This window comes from Gopherus evgoodei, chromosome 2 (assembly GCF_007399415.2).
Source record: "Gopherus evgoodei ecotype Sinaloan lineage chromosome 2, rGopEvg1_v1.p, whole genome shotgun sequence".
Lineage (NCBI taxonomy): Eukaryota > Metazoa > Chordata > Testudines > Testudinidae > Gopherus > Gopherus evgoodei.
The window spans coordinates 118,028,861-118,053,370 of NC_044323.1; the positions used below are offsets into that span (position 1 = coordinate 118,028,861).

The window sequence follows — 24,510 nt, forward strand, 5'->3', positions numbered from 1 at the left end:
GAGTACAGTCCAGGTCTGAAAGAGCAGGAGATACCACCAGTCAATGCTTACTCTGTGTTAATGAAGTTTCTTGTCAGCAAATATAGAGAAAACGTCTTATTGTGATACCCTTACTCATTTTGAGTAGTACCTTATTCTCAGAGTAGTTCCACTGATTTTTGGGGCATATGGTACAACTGTGTGTGTGTGTGTGTAAGTGTAAGTGTAAGAGTGGTATAATCGAGCCTGTATTATAAAACACAAACTCTACAATGCTAAGAATTTTCACAATGGAGCACTCTGGGATAGCTGCTGGAGACCAATACTGTCGATTTGATCCGCACTACCCCAAATTCGATCCAGCAAAATCAATTTTGGTGCTACTCCCCTTGCTGGGGAGGAGTACAGAAGCTGATTTGAAAAGCCCTTTAGGTTGACCGAGCGGGGTTGGCTGTGTGGATGCATTAATTTTTAAATTGACCTAACACAGCTAAATTCAACCTAACCCCATAGTGTAGACCAGGCCTTGGAGTGCATACGTCCTCCTGCTCATGGAAAGGATCCCTCTACTGGCACAGTAAGCCATAATGGGAGCAGGGTAGAGGTGGGACAGGGAAGAGACTGTAGAATTCACATGGATCCAAAGGTACCAGTACTCAATGCCAGAGGCACAGAGAGGCTACAGCTGTTATTCCCATAGGCCATAAGGGTGGCAGAGAGTAGAATTCACATCTTCAACTGCTCTGGACTTTATATATGTATTGCCTGAACACTGTGGTTTTGTGTGAACAGAGTGGATTCACCAAGGCACAAACAAACATGCTAGGATTATTTTTCCTACTACAATATTTTACTTTAAAATAAAACGTACAAAATATTGGAGAGGATAAATTAAGGATGAGCTCAGACAAGTCACCTCTTCCAGCTTCTGGAGTTTACTGTCCATTGACCCCTGCTCTTCAGGGAAAGCTTACAAAAAAGTCTGCCAAAAGCCTCAATAAAGCTGCCAGAAATGCAAACTGCTCCTAGTGCTCAAGCCAGCAAAGCTACCGAACCCTTTAATGATATTCACAGCAAGTTCAGTGAATGGTGAGTCACTAGTTTCAGTTCTTCTGCTGTGTGTCATCTGAAGCATGAACTTAGGATTCTTCTTTAATATGCAGATATGCATCATGGCACATCTTGAAATAGACACATGTAACAGTACAGTATTTGTGCAACTATTAATCCATGCTAATACATCCAATTGACTTTATTCATGATGAATTTTGGAAGAGGGCAGTGGTAGGGAAACTCTTATTACTAATGCATGGTACTTTGCAGGTAAATAAATAGACAAAGAACTCGCAAACTAAATTAAAAAGGAAAAAACACAAAAATGATAACCCATGCGGGGCTTGGGAATTGAACTGGAGGGAGACAGCTAGGGTGACCAGATGTCTTGATTTTTATAGGGACAGTCCCAATTTTTGGGTCTTTTTCTTGTAGAGGCTCCTATTACCCCCCCATCCCCTGTCCTGATTTTTCACAGTTGCTGTCTGGTCACCCTAGAGACAACAGTAAAGCCAGGTCTGCACTTTACTACAAACCTATATTGGCATAACTGCATCGCAGAGGGGTCTGAAAACTCCACACCCTTGAGTGACAGTTATACTGATCTAGCCTCTCCCCCTCTTCCAATGTAGACAGAGCTATGTCAACAGGAGAGCTTTTCCCACTAACATGGCTTCTGCCTCTCAGGAAGGTTGATTAACCAGTGATGGGAGACGCTCTCCTGTTGGGTTAGTAGTGTCTTCGCTAAAGTGGCACAGCTGTGCCACTGTAGTGCTGTACATGAAGATAAGCCCTAAGAGTAAGTCTACACTATGGGATTACTCCGAATTTTCAGAATTTGATTTTGGGCAACTGCTTGTATAAAGTTGAGTGCATGCTGCTACACTAAACACATTAATTCAGCAGTGCGCGTCCACGTACCAAGGTTAGCATCGACTTCCGGAGCATTGCACTGTGGGTAGCTATCCCATAGTTCCTGCAGTCTCCCCTGCCCTTTGGAATTCTGGGTTGAGATCCCAATCCCTGATGGGGCAAAAAACATTGTCGCTTCTGGTTTTGTGTACAGCCTCGCCCCTTCCTCCATGAAAGCAACGGCGACCAACCGTTGCGCGCCTTTTTTTCTGGGTGAACTGTGCAGACGCCATACCATGGCAAGCAAGGAGCTCGCCAGCTCAAGACAGCAGTCAGGAACATTTGTAAACACCTTGCGCATTATCATGCAGTTTATGCTGAACCAGGACCTGAAAAACCAGGCGAGGAGGAGGTGGCTTTGGCAGCACAGTGACAGTTGAGGATGTTGAAATGCCTATAGTTATCCTTGGGGACCCAGCCTGCCCCTTAATGCCATGGCTTATGAAGCTGTACACAGGCACCCTGGACAGTAGTCAGGAGCTGTTCAACTACAGGCTGAGCAAGTGCAGAGGGGTGGTAGAATGTGCATTTGGACATTGAAAGGGATGCTGGTGCACGTTACTGACTCGCTCAGACCTCAGACAAACCAATATACCCATTGTTATTGCTGCTTACTGTGTGCTCCACAATCTCTGTGAGAGTAAGGGGGAGACCTTTTATGGCAGAGTGGGAGGCTGAGGCAAATCACCTGGCTGCTGATTGTATGCAGCCAAACGCAAGGGCGATTAGAAGAGCACACCAGGAAGTGTGCTGTGCTTCAGATAAGCTTTGAAAACCAGTTTCATGACTGGCCAGGCTACGGTGTGAAAGTTCTGTTTTTCTCCTTGATGAAAACCCGCCCTCTTGATTGACTCATTCCCTGTAAGCAACTCACCCTCCTCCTTCAATCACAGCTTGCTTTCTGAGGAAATAAAGTCACTATCATTTAAAAATCATGTATTCATTATTAATTAATTAAAAAAGAGGGAGGGAACTGACAAGGTAGCCCTGGTGGGGTTTGGGAGGAGGATAGGAGGGAAGGAAAAGTCCGCTTCAAAAGTTCAAAATGATGACAGCCTTTTGGTTGGGCTGTCCACTGGGGTGAAGTGGGCGGGTGCACGGAGCCTTCCCCTCCCCCGCGTTCTTACACGTCTGGGTGAGGAGGCTATGGAACTTGGGGCGGTGGGAGGGCAGTTATACAGGGGCTGCAGCTGCACTCTGTGATCCTGCTGCTGTTCCTGAAGCTACGCCAGAGCATGTCAGTTTGATCACGCAGCAGCCCCAGCGTTGCATTCTGCCACCTTTCATCTCGAGCGTCTCTCCTCTCCTCATGTTCGTCCCTCATGGCCTCACATTCACTAGCAGCTTTCCTGTACTGGGATAGGGTGACCTTCCACTCATTCAGATGAGCTCTTTCATTGCAATTCGATACCATGATTTCTGAGAACATTTCGTCTCATGTCTGTTTTTTTCGCCACTTTATCTGAGAGAGCCCTCAGGACGGAGGAGGGAGGCTTGAAAAATTTGCAGCTGCGGAAGGGAGGGAAAAGAGGGAGAGAAGTATTTAAAAAGATACATTTTACAGAACAATGCTTATACTCTTCCACGGTGAACAATAATATTCACATTACATAGCATATGTGATTTCAGTACAAGGTTGCATTTTGCATCTTAATACTGAGTGCCTGCGGCTTTGGTGTTAGAGATCACAGACGCAGGTTCGGGCAACAGAATTCGGCTTGCATGTGACCGTGGTAAGCCATTGTCTTTCAGATTCTGCAGCCTTCATAAAAGCAGCGCCCTCCTTTCCCACATACCAAACAAACCGTTGAGTGCTGCGGTTTTCCTGTTAACGTGCAGCAGCAGAAACCAAACTAAACTCCTCCCTCCCATCCAGTTCTCTGGGATGATCGCTTTATCCATCCCCCCACCGCGTGGCTGGTATCAGGGAAGATCCCTGCTAGCCAAACGCAAAAAGCTCAGCACCAATGCTTCCCCTCCCTCCCCCCGGTTGGCTAACTGCAGGGAAGGATTTCTTTTCAGCTACAGGCAAACAGCCTAGTAGGAACAGCCACCTCTGTCCCCATAATTAAATTCGTGTATTTCAACCAGGTTACTATGAACAGTATCACTCTCCTGAGGATAACACAGTGAGATAAAGAATGGATGTTGCTTGAATGCCAGCAAACACCGGGACCATACGCTGCCAGGCTTTGTCATGCAATGATACCAGACTACTTGCTACTAGCATGAAGTGGTCAAGTGTCCTACCATGGAGCACGGAATAAGGTTGCACTGCCCAAAAACCTTCTGCAAAGGCTTTTGGAGTACCTCCAGGAGAGCTTCATGGAGATGTCCCTGGAGGATTTCCGCTCCATCCCCAGACATGTTAACAGACTTTTCCAGTAGCTGTACTGGTTGTGAATGCTTCCCAAGATCTCAGGGCAAATTAATCATTAAAAAACGCTTGCTTTTAAACCATGTTTTATATTTACAAAGGCATACTCACCATATGTCCGTTCCATGGCTTCATTGCCTGGGATACTGCCTTGGGAGGGTACATCAGTCAGGCTGAGAAAAAGATTCTGGCTGTTGGGGAGAATGGAGTGCTGTGTGCTCTCCGCAAGCTCGTCCTCCTGCTCCTCCATCTTCCTCATCCACAGAATCCTCAGCCATGGGTGAGATTACCCACTCCTTGGAATCCACTGTCAGAGATGAGGTAGTGGTGGTGGGCCCCCCTAGAATTGCATGCAGCTCAGCCTGAGGCTCTGCCTCAGATCTTCTGTTTGCTTCTTTGGTTTTCTGGTAGGCTTGTCTGAGTTCCTTAACTTTCACTTTTAACTTTTTCCTTAACCTTAACCTTAACTGTAGTGAGTTCCTATTGTGGCCTCTCTCCATCATGCCCTTTGAGATTTTTTTCAAATGTTTTGGCAATTCGTCTTTTGGAACGTAGTTCTGCTAGCACAGAATCCTGTCCCCATACAGCGATCAGATCCAGTACCTCCCGTACAGTCCATGCTGGAGCTCTTTTTCGATTCTCAGACTGCATGGTTACCTGTGCTGATGAGCTCTGCATGGTAACCTGTGCTGATGAGCTCTCCACGCTGGCCAAACAGGAAATGAAATTCAAAAGTTTGTGGGGCTTTTCCTGTCTACCTGACCAGTGCATCTGAGTTCAGACTGCTGTCTAGAGTGGTCACAATGGTGCACTGTGGGATAGCTCCCAGAGACCAATACTGTCAAATTGTGGCCACACTAACCCTAATTCGAAATGGCAATGTTGATTTCCACACTGCTCCCCTCATCGGGGAGAAGTACAGAAATCGATTTTAAGAGCCCTTTAGATCGAAGTAAAGGGCTTCGTTATGTGGACGGGTACAGGGTTTGTTCAATTTAATGCTGCTAAGTTCTACATGAACTCGTAGTGTAGACCAGACCTAAGTAATGTGAAGAGAACACTGTTCATGGGGGAGAATAGTATTTAGCCCTCAGAGAAGATCATGTAAGTTGGTTTGTTTCACGTCTTGCTAGTTACATATTATTCTGTGTGCACATAATATGAATTTGTCTCCTTGGTGGACAATTATGGAAGGCTTCAGAGAAGTAATGTGGAGTTTATTTGGAAGGATTTAACTGAAGAGAGGTTAAAGTTAAAAAGTATTACACAGAAAAATAAAGCAGCATGTATTATCATTATTATCCCTACTCATTGCTCTACGGTCAAGTAATGAAAACACCCCTATTTTACATTATTTTACTTGCTGCCAGACATTTTCCTCATCACTCACAGACCTACTGTTTGTTATCCTGTGGCATTGGGGGCCACTAACAAATTCCTCTTCCTGGGAGACAAAATCTGTAATAAAAACCTAATTTTATTTTCAAAGTATGAAAAACTCTGCTACTGTGAAGGTTCTGATTCTTCCAAGTTATTTAAGGTTTTGTTGTTTCTAACAGGAACAATAATAAACATAGAGGAAAAGACCTGCGTGAAATGATTTCTGATGCCAGCTACAACAGTGCCATGTGAACATCTGATTTCACTTTCAGGTGACATTGTAAATAAGAAGCAGGCAGCCGTTATCGCCTGGAAATGTAAACAAACTTGTTTGATTTGCAATTGGCTGAACAAGAAATAGGACTAAGTGGACTTCTTGGCTTTAAAGTTTTACATTATTTTATTTTTGAATGCAATTATTTTTTGTACATAATTCTACATTTGTAAGTTCAACATTCATGATAAAGAGATTGTATTACAGGACTTGTATTAGATGAATTGAAAAATAATATTTCTAAGGCTGTCAAGCGATTAAAAAAATTAATCACAATTAATTGAGTTGTTAAACAATAGTAGGATACTAGGTATTTAAATATTTTCTACCTTTTCAAATATCTTCATTTCAATTACAACACAGAATACAAAGTGTACATCACTCACTTTATTTTTGATTAACAATATTTGCACTGTAAAAAAACAAAAAAAATAGTATTTTCCAATTCACCTAATATAAGTACTGTCATGAAATTTACAAGTGTAGAATTATGTACAAAGAAATAACTGCATTCAAAAATAAAACAATGTAAAACTTAAGAGCCTACAAGTCCACTCAGTCCTACTTCAGCCAACCATTCAAACAAACAAGTTTGGTTACAATTTGCAGAAGATTATGCTGCTCGCTTGTTTACAATATCACCTGAATGTGAGAACAGGCATTCACATAGCACTGTTGTAGCTAGCGTTGCAAGGTATTTAAATGCTAGATGCACTAAACATTCATATGTCCCCCTCATGCTTCAACCACCATTCCAGAGGACATATGTCCATGCTGATGACTGGTTCTGCTCAATAATGATCCAAAGCAGGGTGGACCAGCACACATTCATTTTCATCATCTGAGTCAGAGGCCACCAGCAGAAGCTTCATTTCCTTTTTTGGTTGTTTGGGTTCAGTAGTTTCCACATCGGAGTGTTGCTCTTTTAAGACTTCTGAAAGCATGCTCCACACCTTGTGCCTCTCAGATTTTGGAAGGCACTTCAGATTCTTAAACCTTGGGTCGAGTGCTGTAGCTATTTTTAGAAATCTCACATTGGTACCTTCTTTGCATTTTGTCAAATTTGCTGTGAAAGTGTTCTTAAAATGAACATGTGCTGGGGTCATCATCTGAGACTACTACAACATGAAATATATGGCAGAATGTCGGTAAAACAGAACAGGAGACATACAATTCTCCCCCAAGGAGTTCACTCAGAAATTTTAATGGCGCATTATTTTAATAAGCATCAGCATGGAAGCTGTCATTCAAATAGTTTGATTTTTAGTGTGGCTACAATGAGCAATGTGGCCTTGTCCTTCCCTCCTCCCCCACCCGACCTGGGCTACCTTGTCCGTTGTCTCTTTTTTTTTTTTTAATTAATAAAGAAAAATGCATGGTTCTTCTTCGAGTGATTATTCATGTGCATTCCAACCAGGTGTGTATGCATCGTGTGCATGCCAGTCAGAAGATTTTCTCTCACAGCATCCATAGGGCTGGCCCTGGCACCCCCTGGAGTGGCACCTGCATGGCATCCTATATAGGGGCCTGCCGACCCTGCACCCCCTCTGTTTCTTCTTACCGCTAATGGCTAGCTGGAACTTTGCTCGCTCTTGCAGCGAGTCTAGCAGTGTTTCATATAAGTGTATATAGTTATTTCCTTTCTCATAGTTTAGAGTTAGTTTTAGTTGTAGATAGTTAATAGTTGTTGTGGGGCTTCCCCCTCAATGTACTCATCACCCCACTGGGGCATGCCTAGGTTCCCAGGGTTTAAACTCTGCACGGACTGCGGGAAGTTTATGCCGAAGAGTGACCTGCACTCGTCCTACTTGAGGTGCCTCGGGGAGAGCCACCAAAGAGACCGGTGCAGTACCTGCAGGGGATTCCATCCCAGGACTTTTAAGGACAGAGAGCAGAGACTCAGAGTGCTCCTGATGGAGGTGGATTTACGGCCACACTCGGACCCTGAGCCTGCCGATCCAGCACCAAGCACCTCATCCTCGATGCGCAGTGCTTTGGCACTGCTAACAAGACAGGAGGCCCAGTGTAAGCCCTCTAAGTCCCAGCACCGGAGAGAATCAGGACATAGGAAGTCAGCCTCCGTGCAGCACCAATCACCATCTCTGGTGCCCGCGAAAAAGAAAAGGCCAGTGAGGGGACCAATCACCTCACCAGGACCTTAAAAGGCTGGTGGCATCCACGACTGTGGTGGAACAAGCCCATCCACAACTACATCCTCCCAAGGGCCCGTTGACTCCCGTCCCAGTGGCGGTGCAGTGGAGTCCGGACCGGTCTAGATCCCCAGACATCAGCAAGGATGCGTGTCTCCCATCGACCCCGGAGGTGATCAAGGCAGCCTCTGACTTAAGGCTCCTGGTGCCGGTCTCCCGGTGCTGATGGAAAGAGCTGCCAGACACAGCCCGACCCCTGATCCAATCAAGGGGCAAGCCTGCCATGATGTTGCTTCTGTCCCCACCCCGCGCCACACCGGCGCAGAGAGAGCGCTCCCCAGCCTTGTGGCACCGCTCCCTGGTGACAGTGGGTACTGTTCTCCTTCAGTCCTCCTATTCGGAGACCTCGGGCTTGGAGGCGGAATCCTACCACTTCAGTAGATTGAGGAGCAGGAGGTCAGCTTCTCAGGCAAGCCAACAACCTTACCCGGTGCAGTGGCAGCAACAGCAGCAACCGCCCTCCCAGTGGCCGTTCTGAACTCCCTGAGCTTACCATCAGTCCCTGGGACAGGCACATGGCCTGCGTTCCAGGTCTGCGTCGGTCTCCTTGACGTGAGTGGCTCTGGCGCAAATGCCTCCACCACCAGCACCACTGTCTGACAGGAGTGTGCCGCAACAGAACCCGGAACCGCCTAGTTAGACACCGGCACTGACGGGGACCATGTTTCTGATGCTGCAGGCACCGCCCAGCATGCCTCATCGTTCGACATCATTCCCGGTACCGGCGCCGCATCCTACATCCATACTGGCCACGCAACAGAACCCTGCAGAGTCTGAGGGTACAGAGGAAGGTCCTTTGCAGGTGATCTCCTCCTCCTTTACCAGATGAGGCGGTTGCGGGAACTTCAGTGGCACCAGCCCTATAGGACAACTAGGTGCTTCAGCAGCTACTTAAGCATGCCACTCAGAGCCTGGCGATCCTAGCAGAGGAGATCGAGGTGGATGTAGATCCGGTAGTGGACATCCTGGCCCCCTCGGGTCCTTCTAGGTTTGCCCTACCATTGATCAAAACGATAGCTGATATGTCCCGCACCTTGTTACAGATGCTAGCTTGGTTGGCCCCTATGGCCAAAAAGACAGAGAGGCGCTACTTTGTGCCTTCCAAGGGCCATGAACACCTATATACCCACCCTTCCCCGAACTCTCTGGTTGTGGATGTGGCCAACCAAAGGGAGCATCAGGGGTTCCAAGGGTCTACACCGAAGAACAGGGAGGCCAAGCTGTTGGACCTCTTTGGTAGAAATGTGTACTCAGTGGGGGGTCTGCAACTACGTATAGCCAACCAACAGGCTATAGTGAGCCGGTATGGCCATAATACATGCTTGGCCTTGTCCAAGTTTGCTGAACTCCTTCTCCAGGAATCGGGAACAGAATTTTCTGCTCTGGGAGAGGAGGGGAAGCTAATTTCCAGGGCATCCCTCCAAGCAGCCCTGGATGCAGCCTCCCACATGCTGGCAACCAGACTGGTCGTGTGGTGGGGAGCCTGGCTTCAGGTCTCAGGCCTTCCACATGAGGTCCAACAGACCATCCAGGACCTCCCCTTTGAGGGGCCCATGCTCTTCTCCATCAAGACGGACAAGAGATTCCATAGCCTAAAAGACTCAAGGGCTACCTTATGCTTGCTAGGCCTGCACACCCCAGCCACCCAATGCAGGCAATTCAGGCTACAGCCATTTCCGTAGCCGTACCAGCCCCAGAACCCCCTAGAGCCCTCGCGTAGGCAAAGCAGAAATGGCAGAAGAAGGCAACAACGGCCCTCTGGCCAGTCATCTGGTCAGCCGCGGCCTCCGTTGAGGCCTAGACTCCATATTTGATGGTATGGTCAAGGACAACCTACCAGTCAGGACTCCGGATCCTACCAACCCTACCTTTTCGTCACGTCTGTCTCCCTTCTGTCATGCCTGGTCCCTAATCACATCGGACAGTTGGATGCTCTGCATGGTAGAGAGGTGATATTCTGTCCAGTTCTCCTCCCACCAGCCCACCTCCCCGCCACTTTCTCAAGGACCCCTCTCACGAGAAACCCCTCTCACGAGTAACTTCTAATTCAGGAATTGCAGTCCTTCCTCGTTGTAGGGGCAGTAGAAGAAGTTCCTCAGGAACTCGGGTAGGGGTTTTTACTCCTGGTATTTCCTTATACCGAAGGCGAAAGGAGACCTCAGACCCATTCTGTATTTGCGGCATCTGAACAAATTTGTAAAGAAGCTCAAGTTCCATATGGTCTCTGTGACCTCCATCATCCCCTCCATGGATCGAGGAGACTGGCATGCTGCCCTCGACTTGAAGGACACGTACTTCCATATCGCAATAATTCCTCAGCACAGACATTATCTCAGGTTCATAGTGGGCAACACCCATCTCCAGTTCACAGTCCTGCCTTTTGGCCTGTCAGCGGCCCCAAAGGTCTTCGCAAAGTGCATGGCAATTGTAGCAGCTTTCCTGCGCAAGCACGGAATTCAAGTGTTTCCCTACCTGGACGATTAGCTCATCAAGGGCTGCTCCAAGGCACAGGTGGAGGTTCAGGTGGTCTTTATCAGACAGACCTTCCTCGAGCTCGGTCTCCTGTTGAACGAGGCCAAGTCTACCCTGTCTCCTGTCCAACAGATAGAGTTCATAGGGGCAGTTCTGGACTCGACGCAGGCCAGAGCATACCTACTGGAGGCCAGATTTCAGTCCATGTCTGACATCATCCTTCGTCTCCACCATATCCCGACCACCACAGCGAGGAACTGCCTCAAGTTTCTGGGACATATGGCTGCGTGCACCTATGTGGTGAGCCACGCCAGGCTCAGGCTGCTCCCTCTTCAGTCCTGGTTAGCGACTGTGTACCAACCAACCAGGGACATGCTGGATTCGGTGGTGACGCTTCTCCGAGTGGTGCTGGATTCTCTCGAGTGGTGGCTCGACCCGCAAGTGGTCTGTGCAGGCCCTTCATCATCCCTCAGACATCCCTTTCCTTGGTGACAGATGTGTCTGATCTGGGGTGGGGGGGTACATCTCAGGACCCAAGGCCTTTGGTCCCCAGAGGACCTCTCCCTACACATCAACATCAGGGAGCTACAGGCTGTTCACCTTGCCTGCCTCACTTTCAAATCTCGTTTGGTGGGCAGGTGTGTTGCAGTCCTCACGGACAATACCTCGGCAATGTTCTGTACCTACAAATGGGGGTGCACGCTCCTCTCCCCTGTGCCAGGAAGACTTCGCATTATGGGACTTTTGCATACAGAACACAATTCACCTAATGGCATCCTACCTCCCGGGGGTGCAGAATGGCCTGGCGGACGCCCTCAGCCGCTCTTTCCATGGTCTTTGAGTAGTTCTTTCGCCAAGATGTGGCAAGCTCAATCTTCCGTCTCTCGGGTTATCCCCAGATAGACCTGTTTGTCTCGAGGGACAACAGGAAGTGTCGACAATTCTGCTCCCTCATGAGACGCAGTCCAGGGTCTCTAATGGATGCCTTCCTCCTCTCGTGGGAAGGCGGCCTGCTTTATGCCTTCCCTCCAATCCCCATGGTCCACAGGGTACTCCTCAAGATACACAGGGATCACGCTCGCGTCATACTGGTAGCTCCGGCGTGGCCACACCAGCAGTGGTACATGTCGCTGCTGCACATGTCCATACAGGCACTCCTCACATTGACCCTGCTCCCAGACCTGATCAAGCAGGATCGGGGCCACCTCTGCCACCCAAACCTGGAGTCGTTCCACCTCACAGCCTGGATGCTCCATGGCTAAACCTGGTGGAAATGCAATGCTCATAGCAGGTCAGACAAGTCCTCCTTGGTAGCAGAAGACCCGCCACCAGGGCCACATATATGGCCAAGTGGAAATGTTTTTCCATCTGGGATGAACAGCAGGGACATGCTCCATTGCTCGCCCTGATCCCTCTCATCCTTGATTACCTACTCCAGTTGAGACAGCGGGGACTTTCTCTCTCTTCAGTTCGGGTCCACTTGGCGGCCATCTCTGCGTGCCACCCAGGAGCTGAAGGGGGTTCAGTCTTCGCAAACTCATTGATTTGTCGCTTTCTCAAAGGCCTGGATAGGTTGTTCCCGCATACTCGACAACCAGTCCCGGCTTGGGACCTTAATTTGGTCCTCTCTGCCCTCATGGGGCCCCCCCTTTAAGCCACTGGCTATGTGCTCTTTGCTATATCTCTCCTATAAGGTCGCATTCCTCGTGGCTATCATACCCTCGGCCAGGAAGGTATCTGAGCTCAGAACCCTGATGTCCGAGCCTCCGTACACTGTCTTCCACAAAGACAAAGTCCAACTCAGGACACACCCGGCATTCCTTCCTAAGGTAGTCTCCCAACTCCACATGGGGCAGGACATTTTTCTCCCTGTGTTCTACCCTAAGCCACATTCTTCCAATGCAGAACATAGGCTGCATTCCCTGGACGTTCGCAGGGCCCTGGCATTCTGTATTGAACAAACTAAACCGTTCAGGAAATCAACCGAACTCTTTGTAGCTGTGGCCAACAGGATGAAGGGGCTCCCTATCTCTTCACAGCGTATCTCCTTGTGGATCACAACTTTCATCTGTGAATGCTACAGTCAGGCCAAGGTGTCTTCCCCGCCAATCACAGCCCACTCCACAAGGGCACAGGCCTCCTCACTGCGTTCCTGGCTCAGGTCCCGACAGAGGAGATATGCAGGGCTGCCACGTGGTCCTCAATCCACACATTCACATCGCACTATGCCATTACGCACCAGGCCAGAAACGATGCAGCCTTTGGCAGGGCAGTGCTCCAATCTGCAGTGAACTTTGACTCCACCACCTAAACTCAGGCTTGTGAGTCACCTGCTTGGAATGCACATGAACAATCACTCGAAGAAGAAAAAATGGTTACTCACCTTTTTGTAACTGTTGTTCTTCGAGGTGTGGTGTTCATGTCCATTCCAATACCCACCCTTCTGCCCCTCTGTCAGAGTGCCGGCAAGGAGGAGCTGAGGGGGTGAAGGGTCAGCCCTACCGACACTGCTAAGGGGAAATCTGGCTGGCGTGCATGTGGCGTGCACACACCTGCTTGTGAAGGGAAGGGGGATGGAGAAGAAAAGGGGAGAGGGGAATCATGGGGTGGGAGGGGAAGCAGGAGCCCAGCATGTGGTGCCCCCTCGGCAGCAGCTGGGGCTCTCCCATTAAGCAGGCCCTCAAACCCTCACCCTGACAAGCCCTAAACCTGGACCCCCCTCATCCCATAATTTTCAGACCAATTTTCTAATTTATCGAGTTTATTTTTAATTTTAATCCTGTCCTCCAAATTGAAGGAAATTTAAGGGGCACGGCTTGATAGGCAGTACTTTTTTCTAGAGGTCTTCAAGCTTTAAGGTGTCAGAGTTCTGGGGTAGGAGGCGTGGCTCAAGCAGCTCACGGGCAGGTTTCCGGGCTGAGGTCAATACCGGAGGTCAGAAATTGTGTTTGGGGTTCTGGAGTAAAGGTCAGAATCCAAGTCAGAGACAAAGTCGATCTTGGGAGATCAGAAGCAGAGTCCATCATGGCAGTCCAGTAAGAATCTGTAGTGTTGCCTTGGCACATCCTGGTATGCTCTGTGGGCTTATATAGAGTCAAGGGGACAATCAGGATCCGCCTAAGTGGCTGCCAATCGGGTCTCTCATGCAGCACTTACCATAGTCTATGTCTACTGCAGTTTGCAGGGAGAAGGGGGCAGGCAGGTTACAGCTGCTGCCAAGTGTCCTGGAGGCTCTGCCCAATCAGGTTTGAGTCCTGCCGATCCTCACATCATACACACAGTCTTCTAAGGGCAACCCCCATATATTGGTCTGGGTTTATCTGCATAGGCTATCTGGAAGGCCACTATGAAGTCAGGCATATGGAACTGGGACACCTGTTCCCAGGAGCGCACCTCAGGGCTATAATGTTCCCAATCAATGAGGGATATCAAATCACATTTGATTTTAGAATTTAAAATCTCATAGGCATCATAGTGATCATGATCCTGGACTGGAACTGGAGTGGACAGTGGTTGTTGTCAGTGAGCAAAGGAGTTGTCAATGTGCAGCTTCAGCAGCGATGTGTAGAACAAGTGGTGTACCCTGATGGATCTGTGCAACTGGAGCTTGACGGTCATGGAGTTAATCACCTGGCTAATCAGATACAGGCTGAACAATTTGTGATGAGGCTGGTCCATATGGTGGTGTACTGAAAACCAGACCTTTTATCCAACTGCAAATGTTGGACCTTTCTGGTGCTGGTGGCCAGCGTATTGTTTGTAGTCCCTGTTCGCATTTTCAGGATGTGCCTGAAGCTCCTCCTGGACTTTGTGGATCTGCTGTACCCAGTTTGTGGAGACTGGTATGGAACCCAAAGGTTGCATTAAATGGACTCTGCCCGGTGAAAACATAGTGGGGTTATTATCGGCTAATTCTGCATCCGGCAGGAAAGCCAAACAGTCATTCTGCTGATAATTTATAAAGCTCTGTAGATGCTGTTGTAAGACTTGATTCATTTTCTTGAACTGGCCGTCAGTCTGTGGGTGATTGGCAGAAGATGTATAGGCACAGCCCTCAAGCAACTGCAGGGTTTTGTGCCAGAACTGAAACACACATTGCAGACCTCAGTCAGCTGTGACCTATGCAGGAAGTCCATGGAGATGGACAGTGTGTGTCACCAAGAATTGAGCTGACTCTTCCATGGTGGGCAGGTGCGCAATAGGGAGAAAGTGGCCATTTTGATTAACTGGTTGACCACAGTGAAGATGACAGTGTATCAGTCAGACTTGAGGCCCTCTACTATAAAACTCAAGGTGATGGTCTCCCATGATCTAGCCAGAGTTTCTGCAGATATTAGAATGTCAAGGACTCTCACTCATGGCCTCCTGATGCAAGCACATACCTTGCAAGAATCTACATAGAAGTGCACCATCGCTTATATCCAGGACCATCGGAAGGAGCAGGCAATCAGGCAAAGGGTCTTGAGGTGGACGAAGTGGCCTGCTATCCGGGAGTCACAGCTGAATCTCAAAACCTCTAGTTGGGGACATCCTAGCAGAACATATAGGTGACCCTTGACATAGAATAAGCCATCCTGTTTCTGATGTTGCCTCTTGCTTTTGACCTCAAGTTCCTTGGGTGGGAGCTTCTCCCCCCTGCTGTGCAGATCAGAAACGTGAGAAGTGGTGGCATCTAGGAAATTGCAGGGCTTGAGGATGCATAGTGGCTCCATGCAATAGGGGTCTTGGCTGGTGAGGTACTTCCCTTTTTGGGACTGGGCATTGATGTTGAAGTTAAAACATGTGAACAACAGGGGTCAGCAGAACTGTCTTTGGTTTAGCACCTTAGCCTGGCAAAAGTGTTCTAGTTTTTGATGATCTGTGTACATCTGTATAGGGTACCTGGCTTCATCCAGGTAGTAGTGCAACTCTTCAAAACTGGACTAGATCACTAGACATTTTTTTCCCTAGGGTTTTGTGATGTTCTGTTGGAGTAATTTTCTGTGAGGAGCTGACACAAGGGAGGGGATGCTGTTAGGAGCCATGTCTTTGAGTAGTATGATCCTGATGGCAGCATTGGAGGCATCAGTCTCAATGACAATGGGCCTCATTGGGTTGGGGCGTGTCAAGAATGACACACTGGTGAAGGCCCTCTTGAGCTAGTTGAACACCAGTTGTGCTGTCAGGGACCAGATGAAGGTGTTCTTGCATTGAAGTGCTGTCAACAGGGTTATTTGGCCCAAAAATCCAGAAAAGAAACATCTATAAAAGTTAGTGAACCCCAGGAAGTGTTACAGCTTCTTGATGTTTAAAGGGGCCACCTAGGTCTGAACAGCATCCACTTTTCTGGGATCCATTTGGAGGCCCTCGGGCAACAAGATGTAGCCCAAGAACTCCATGGAATGTTGATCATAGTTGCACTTTTCAAATTTTGCATATAACCTATGTTGGCAGAGCCAATCCAGGACTGATCAGACGTGCTAGGTATGTTGTCTTGGACTCTGGAGAAAAGAAGTATGTTGTCACGGTAAACTATGATGTACTGGTCTAGGATATCATGGACTACATTGTTCACAAAATGCTGAAAAATGACAGCGGCATTTGTGAGACTGAATGGCATTAACAAGTATTCATAATGGCCACAGCAGATTCAAACAGCTGTTTTCTATTTATCCCCTGCTCTGATCCTTGCCAGCTTGTAAACTCGCAGGTCAAGCTTAGTGAGTACCTGAGTTGATTGCACGTGGCCCAACAATTCCGGGATGAGAGGAAGGGGGTACCGATTTCTGACAGTTACTTGGTTGAGAGCCTGATAGTCCATGCATAAGCACAGGTTCCCATCTTTCTTTTTGACAAAAAGAAGGGACTTGGCAGCGGAGGTTGATAGCCAGAGTAACCCTTTGGCAAGATTCTTCTGGAGATAGAGCCATGGGGCTGCCAGTTCCAACGTTGCATAGATGTAGCTGAAGGGTATCTTGGCCCTGGGCTGTAGCTTAATCAGACAGTTATAGTCTCAGTATGCTGGTAGGATGTCCACTTTTTTTTGTTTTTCTAAAGACATCCAGGTATTTGTGATACTTAGTGGGAAGAACAGGGGTTGATTTTAGTGGTGGTCTCACCTGACCCATGGCCAGGGTCAGAGGATTTCCAAGCAGTAATCCAGTCTCTGGCTGGGCTCCGTCAGGTGGTATGTGCAGGCAGATGTGCTGAAAGAATTCAGAGTGGAAACTGATTTTCCATTCCTACCACAAGATGTGCGTGTCATGTGTTGCCAACCATGAGATGCCAACAATTATAGGAAAGTGCAGTAAAGAGATCACTCCAAATCTTAGGATTTCTCAGTGATTCTAGATAACAGTTTCCAAAGGCATGGTCTCCTAGGTCACCAGGTCTGAGGACAGGAACTAGCCATTTTATTGTCTCCATGAGGTCAGGAGTTACCTTTGGCTGCGCAGGCATGTCCAAGGTTTGTGCAGTGTCAGCATCCATGAAGTTGTCTGCTGCCCTAGAGTCCATGAGTGCACGTGGTCGGAGAACTCATCAAGGTTCACCTGGGATGTATCGGACAACCTGAACTTGGAGACGTAATGAGATCTTACCATGCCTTGGGCAAGCTTTTGTAAGGGGACGGATGTCTCAAGACCCACAACAGGCAGCCAGCAAGTGCGTGGCTAGGTTTCCCTCAGTAGAAACACAAACTGTGGTGAGAATGGGATTCTCTTTCCTTGGTAGTCACCTGGTGGTGGGCTGCATTGAGTTGCATGAACCCTGGGACCAACCAGGGATTGTTACTAAGGAGACTTGGCTGGGATGTGGTACTGACCCATTCCTTTCTCTATGTCACTGGCATAATCTGTTATCAATCCATATGGCATGATCAAAAAAGGCATCCAAATGGATTGGGATTTTCATGCGAGGTAGTTAATCTTTAATTGCCTCACGCAAACCCCACTGAAACTGGTAGAGCTGTGCCTCCTCATTCCACTCCATGTCAGAGACAAGTTGTCTGAAGTGGATGGTGTAGGAGGCAACCAATTCCTCCCCCTATTGTAGTTTTCGCAGGGCTGCCACAGCTAAAACAGTGCAGTAGGGATCATCCAGAATGACAGTAAACACCTGAAAGAAAGCATCCCAGTTCAGCATCTTTTGATTTGACTAAGTTGCTAGAACTAGTTTCTTACTGTTATATTTTTCCTTACCCAGGGAAATTATCGCTTCATGAAACTTTTGCTTGCTCGTAGAGCAAATTGGATGCAAAAGGATTTAGAAGAAATGACTCCTTTACATTTAACTACCCGCCACAAGAGTCCCAAGTGCTTAGCTTTGTTACTGAAATACATGGCACCAGGCGAAGTAGATACACAGGACAGAAACAAGGTAAGATACTGCTTTCGTGACAATTCTTGTGGCAGTTTTAATGCAATTCCAATTCATAAAACAGATAAATATAAAGAAACACATCTGTTATTTCTGTTACCTTGGCCGATATGTTTTCTGTATATGAAACCTTTGTTTTTCTTCAAGAGCTTGCTCATGTCGATTACCCACGTGCATGGTTGTTGGTGATTTTTGTCTTTGCTGTATCCATAGGGACGGCTGTGGCACCCACTTGAGTGCCACGCTCATGCATTGGTATATCAGGCACTGCCGGCCGTATGGCCTCTCAGTTCCTTCTTACCACCCACGGTGGTTAGTCAGAACGCCTTTCCTTGCATAGCAAGGGCTAGCGGTTTCATCTCTTCTGACTTGGAGCCTTGAGGCCTTGTAAATAGTTATTTATAGTAATTAGTATTAAGTAGTTGTAAAGTGTAGTTAGGAGTTAGAAGTTAGAGTTTAAGTGGGGACTTTGCCCCAAGTGGGACATGCCTCGGTTGGGGTTTAAGCCCTGCGTGGACTGTAACAGGCCTATGCCTGTAAGTAACCCCCACAGCAGCGGCCTCAAGTACTTGGAGGAATCACATGTGAAGGACAGGGTCCTATTTGTAAAACTTTTCGACTCAGGACCCAGAAAGAGAAGGATATACGTTTGCAGGCTCTTCTCATGGAGGCTACCCTTCGTCCAGCTTCCAAGCCATCTCACCAAATCTCGCCTAGTACCTCAGCCTTAGCGCACACCATGCTCTCGGCATCGGGCTCTGCCCGGCACTGCTCTCATCGCTGGTGCCCAGAAAGACAACGAAAAAGCATGGCTCCCCAGCACCAGACAAGAAAGGCCATGGAGCATCGGGCAAAGGATCCAATTCAGGCTGCCCTGCCACTCTGGAGCCACGTGGATGTGCCTCCCCAGTCAGAGCCCTTAAAGGATCCACCACCAACTCCCGGGAGCAGTAGGGGGCCCAAACTTCTGATGGTATTGACGCCTTCCCAAGCTCCCCTGGCCCTGAGAGAACAGAGGCCTCCCCCTGCACTGCGCGTGCCAGAAGTGGCAAAGGCTCCCTATGAGGGCCAGACAGCAGCTAAGACCCCTCAGGGAGCAGTGGAGCACTGCTGATCCCCTGAGACATAGCGGTGCTCTCCATCTCCACACTGCCAGATCTCCGGCATCACAGCACAGATCCTCTGGGGCTCGTCCTTGGTCACTGGCACCATGATCGTGGTCCCCGCCAGCTCAATGCAGATTGCCTTGGGGGGGGGGGGGCGGGGATGCCAGTCTCTGTTCCACCTGCACCATTTACCCTCCCACCAGTTGCCTTCTCGGCGCAGATCTCAGTCACCACCCCGTGGGAGCACTCCCCGTTGTGATTCTGGTACCCCCACCACCGGTCCCCTTGATGCCAGCACTGATCCTCCCACTCCAAACACCGATGTCCAGCGACGACTGTCAGCAGGCAGATACAGCCATTGGCAGCCCTGCCAGGTTCACTGGAAGAGGATTCTTCCGGCATGGAAGGGCAGTTCAGCCTTTTGCAAGACCCCACTGGCACGAATAGGCACTTGAGGACATCTACGGTGCCACCTTGGCAGCATGGCCAGTGGCATTATTGGAGCACCTGGGGCATGCCAGTGATGATGATGTCCTCTTTGCACCGCTCATTTGCCACTGCCTCAGAGCAACAGCTGGCGGAACCGGGCTCAATGCATCAGACCCACTCTGAGGATGGGGTAGAGGAGACAGTGCCCACCCCAAAACCCCTTTCCCCCACAGGGGATGATGCCCCGGAGCCTCCCCCACTGGTACAGTTATCATCCTCATCTCAGGACAATGTGGTCATGGGACTTTGAGGGCCAGCCCACCAGACAATTTTAAGGAACATCAGGCCCTGTTTCAACAGGTGGCTGAGAACTTGGGCCTAGAGGTGGAGGAGATGGCCAAGCAGGTGGACACTTTGTTCAGTGTCCTCTCAGCTTCTACCCCAGCACGTTTTGCACTACCAGTGCATGGTGGGGTCCTGAAAATTGCCAAGGCCCTCTAGCAAACCCAGTCATCCATCCCTCCCACCTCCAAAAGGGCTGAAAAGTAGTACTTTGTCTTGGTCAAAGGGTTCGAGTACCTTTATGCCCACCCACCTCCGGGCTTGCTGGTTGTCTCTGCAGCCAAGAAAGGGAAAAGTAGGGGCGCACTAGTTCAACTTCCAAAAATAAAGAGGCCAAAAGACTGGACCTTTTTGGGAGAAAAGTTTATTCAACAACCAGCATGCAGTTCCAGGTGGTGAACCATCAGGCCCTCATGGGCAGGTATAATTTTGACATATGGGACTCCATAAGTTCAAGATGTTCCCTCCTCAGGGTCTGGCCCAGGAATTTAGCACCCTGGTGGAGGAGGGCACCGCAGTGGCAATGTGCTCTCTCCAGATGGCATGGGATATGGGCGGACTCAGTGGCTAGGGTGATCAGGTCGGTGGTGGTTATAAGGCACAGCTCCTGGCTTCAGACCACCGGCCTGTCCCAAGAGATGCAGACCTTTATCCAGGACCTCCCATTCATTAGGATCGGTCTCTATTTGGAGCAGACTGATGCACGGCATGGATTAAAGGATACTTGGGTCACCCTTCACATACGCTGCAGTCTGTAGAGAAACAGTTCTGGCTGCCCCCACTGCCAAGGCTTTGGCAGCCTCATCAAGGGCCTGCAAGGAGAAGGGATAGAGATACGAGCTTTAGTCGTCGCCGCCCTTCCTCCTCCCGCCCACCTGCACAGTCTGGCCTAGTGAAGCATCCTGGGAGCCAGAAACTCTCATTTTGAAGGTGTGCTTGAGAGCAATGCCCCAATCAATTCCGCAGATCCACCTTGTTCTTTCCTTGACTGTCTTCATCCCTACCATTCAGCCTGGTCACAGGTCAACACAGACTGCTGGGTCCTGTACATAATATGTCGGGGCTATAACCTGCAATTTTCGACCACCTGTACCTGCTAACCCTCTCTTCCTCATCCCTCTTCAAGAAACTCCTCGTCCAAGAGGTCAAGAACTTCCTGCTCCTGGAGGCAGCGGAGGAGGTCCATCAGAACATGAAAGGAAAAGGGTTCTATACCTGCTACTTCCTAATCCCAAAAGCAAAAGTGGGCCTCAGACCCATTCTGGACCTATGTAGCTTCAACAAATCTTCCAAAAAGTTGAAGTTTCACATGGTCTCCCTGGCCTCCATCATCCCCTCCCTGGATCCAGGAGACTGGTATACTGCCCTTGATTTGAAGGACGCTTATTTCCATATTCCAAGATCACAGACTCTTCCTCCGTTTCATAGTGGGTGGATGCCATTTTCAATTCATGGAGCTGCCGTTTGGCCCCTCAGTGGCCCCGAGGGTGTTCACAAAATGTATGGCGCCAGTGGCTGCTTACCTAAGACATCGAGGGGTCCAGGTCTTCCTGTATTTCGACAACTGGCTCATCAAGGGCCAGTCTCGGGAGCAAGTGCAGAGGACCCTCAATCTGGTGCATTCCACCTGCCGCAACCTGGGCCTCTTAATAAACGAGAAAAAACAACACTTTTAACGCCTGTGCGGCAAATAGAGTTCATTGGAGCGGTTCTCGACTCCAGGTGAGGCATAGTTTTCCTTCCAGAAGTGCATTTTCAGGCCATGTTGGACCTGATCTCCCAGGTAAAGAACCTCCCACTCACCTTGGCTCACACCTGCCTGTGGCTGTTGGGCTACATAGCTGTGTGTATGTACATGGTCAGCCATGTTTGACTCCATCTCTGTCCTCTGCAAGCGTGGCTGGCATTGGTCTACGTCCCCAACAGCCATGACTTAGACCAGGTAGTTAGGATGCCGGATCACATCAGGTCATCCCTGGATTGGTGGTTGGAGGCCAGATCAGTGTTGGAGGGAGTACTCTTCATGACCCTGTCCCCGTTGCTGACCCAGGTCTCCAGTGCTTTGGACCTGAGCTGAGGAGCCCACCTGGGAGAGTTGAGCACTCAGGGTCGCTGGTTGTGAGACAATCTGGCTCTCCGCATCAACGTCAGGGAGCTCAGTGTGGTTTACCTGGCCTCCCAGGCTTTCTTGCCCCACCTGCATGGCACGGTAGTTCAGGTCCTGATGGACAATACTGGTGTGATGTACAGTATTGCATCAACAAGTATGGCGGTGCTAGGACTTTGCGAAGAAGCTCCTCACCTATGGGATTTTTGTATGTGGCATGCCATTCATCTGATAGCTGCGCACCTGCCTGGAACCAGGAACATCTTGGCCGATCACCTCAGGAGGACTTTCTCATTTCACCATGAGTGGTTGCTCCATCTGGAGGTGGTCAGCATAGTCTTCTAGAGATGGGGGACTCCCCAGGTGGACGTGTTCATGTCCAGGCAGAACAGAAAATGCCATGTGTTCTGTTCAATCCGGGGGATTGACAGGGGCTCCCTGTCAGATGCCTTTCTCATCCTTTGGTCAGGGCGCCGAAGTATGCCTTCCTGCCAGTGCCATTGATTCATAGCGTCCTTGTGAAGGTCAAGCAAGGCAGGGCAAAAATTATCCTAATAGTCCCCGCATGGCCTCGCCAGCACTGGTTCGGCATGTTGCTCAGCCTTTCGGTAGCCACCTCACTGCAGCTGCCCCTCTGATCAGATCTGCTGTCCAAGAACCACTGCAGCCTTTTGCACCTGAACTTGGCGGTTCTGCACTTGATGGCTTATCTACTGCATGGCTAAGCACGGACAAACAGTCATGTTCAACCTGTGTTCAGCAGGTCTTGCTGGGTATCAGGTAACCCTCCACCAGAGTGACTTAGCTGGCCAAATGGAAAAGGTTCATGTGCTGGGCCTTGGAACAGCATATTCGGGCCAAGCAGGCCCTGCTGCATGAGATCCTGGATTATATGCAGCACCTCAAACTCCAAATTTTGTCCCTGTCATCCATCAAGGTCCACCTGGCCATTATCTCTACTTTCCATTCTCCATTCCAAGGCAGGTCGATCTTTGCTCATGACACGATGGCACAGTTTTTGAAAGGTCTTGAGCATTTCTACCCGCCCATCCAGGATCGCATCCCCCTGGGATCTGAATCTCATGCTGTCGAGGCTCATGGGGGCTGCCTTTGAGCCTCTGACTTCCTGCTATCTCCTGCTTCTCTTCTGGAATGTTTCGTTCCTGGCCACGATAAAGTCGGCCTGCAGGGTGTTCGTGAACACGGCACTTATTTCGGAACCACCCTGTATGGTCTTCTACAAGGATAAGGTCCAGCTTCAACCATACCCAATGTTTCTGGCCAAGTTCATTTCCCAGTTTCATACTGGCCAGGACATGTACTTACCCATCTTCTTTCCAAAGCCGCCGCCGCCTCAGGTGAGGAGTGCAGGCAACACTGGACATCAGGAGGACACTGGCCTTCTACGTAGATAGTACAAAGCCATTCCATAAGTCAATGTAATTGTTTGTTGCAGTGGCAGACAGAATGAAAGATTGCCCAGTGTCTGCTCAGAGGATTTCGTCCTGGATCATGGCCTGCATCTGCTACTGCTATGAGCTGGTGAAGATGTCTCCACCAGCAATTGTGACGGCACACTCTACTAGGGCACAAACGTCATCAGCGGGCTTCCTAGCACAGGTACCAGTCCTAGAGATCTGTTGGGCCACTACGTGGTCTGTCCATATGTTCACATCTCATTATGCGCTTACCCAGCAAGCTCAAGACAACGCTGGCTTTAGCAGAGAAGTTCTGCAAGCTGCAAGACAGTGAACTCCGAGCTCACCTCCATTGACACTGCTTGTGAGTCACCTAGAATGGAATTGACATGAGCAAGCACTTGAAGAAGCAAAAATGGTCACCTACCTTTTGTAACTGCTGTTCTTCGAGATGTGCCGCTCATGTCCATTCCATTACCCACCCTCCTACCCCTCTGTTGGAGTTGCCAGCAAGAAGGAACTGAGAGGGCATAGGGCCAGTGGCACCTGATATACCGACACATGGACACGGCACTCTGGCGTGCCACAGCTGACCCTGCAGATACCAAGATACCAGATACTAAGGCAAAAATCTCCGATGCCCGCATGCATGGGCGCATGCACACCTAGAATGGAATGGAGCAACACATCTCAAAGAGCAACAGTTACGCAAGGTAGGTAACTGTTTTTTTGCTTTCACAAAATAAGCTTAGTACAGAGATGATCTGTAACAATATATTTGTTATTTCTATACAGTATTTATGTAAAATGGATTTAAGGTTGAGGATACATATCAGTTATTTGGAATAAGCTACATTACTGAGATATTGCAATTATCGCCAAACCAAGCATTATAAACCCAGGAAATTATCAGTTCAGGTTTAACTTAAAAGAAATCCAAACATGTTGAGGTATGGAAGTGCACAGTTAAGGCACCCAAACAACCTTAACTGTGTCAGAAGCTCTTCAAACTTTCCACATAGTTAAAACTCACTGAAATCTTGTGCAAAACCTACCTTTGAATATTTGAGGAAGTTAACGGTCATTTCCACCTAC

General features: G+C 48.9%; 1 protein-coding gene and 1 long non-coding RNA gene across 8 annotated transcripts in view; one reads left to right on the forward strand and one right to left on the reverse strand.

Annotated features, from left to right (window-relative positions):
- Positions 1-24,510, forward strand: part of INVS (inversin) — a 222,671-nt gene that overhangs the window by 74,505 nt on the left and 123,656 nt on the right. For 6 of the 7 annotated variants that reach the window (XM_030551589.1, XM_030551587.1, XM_030551584.1 and 3 more), the window contains one exon: positions 17,840-18,013. The exons of the other annotated variant lie outside the window; for it this stretch is intronic. In XM_030551589.1, the coding sequence (XP_030407449.1) occupies positions 17,840-18,013 (174 nt within the window). The remainder of the gene's footprint in view (positions 1-17,839; positions 18,014-24,510) is intronic. 7 annotated transcript variants of the gene reach the window in all.
- Positions 3,397-4,537, reverse strand: LOC115646102. Its single transcript, XR_003998934.1, has 2 exons — positions 4,433-4,537; positions 3,397-3,453 (listed from the first exon to the last, which is right to left on the reverse strand). It is a non-coding gene; the product is annotated as an uncharacterized LOC115646102 (long non-coding RNA).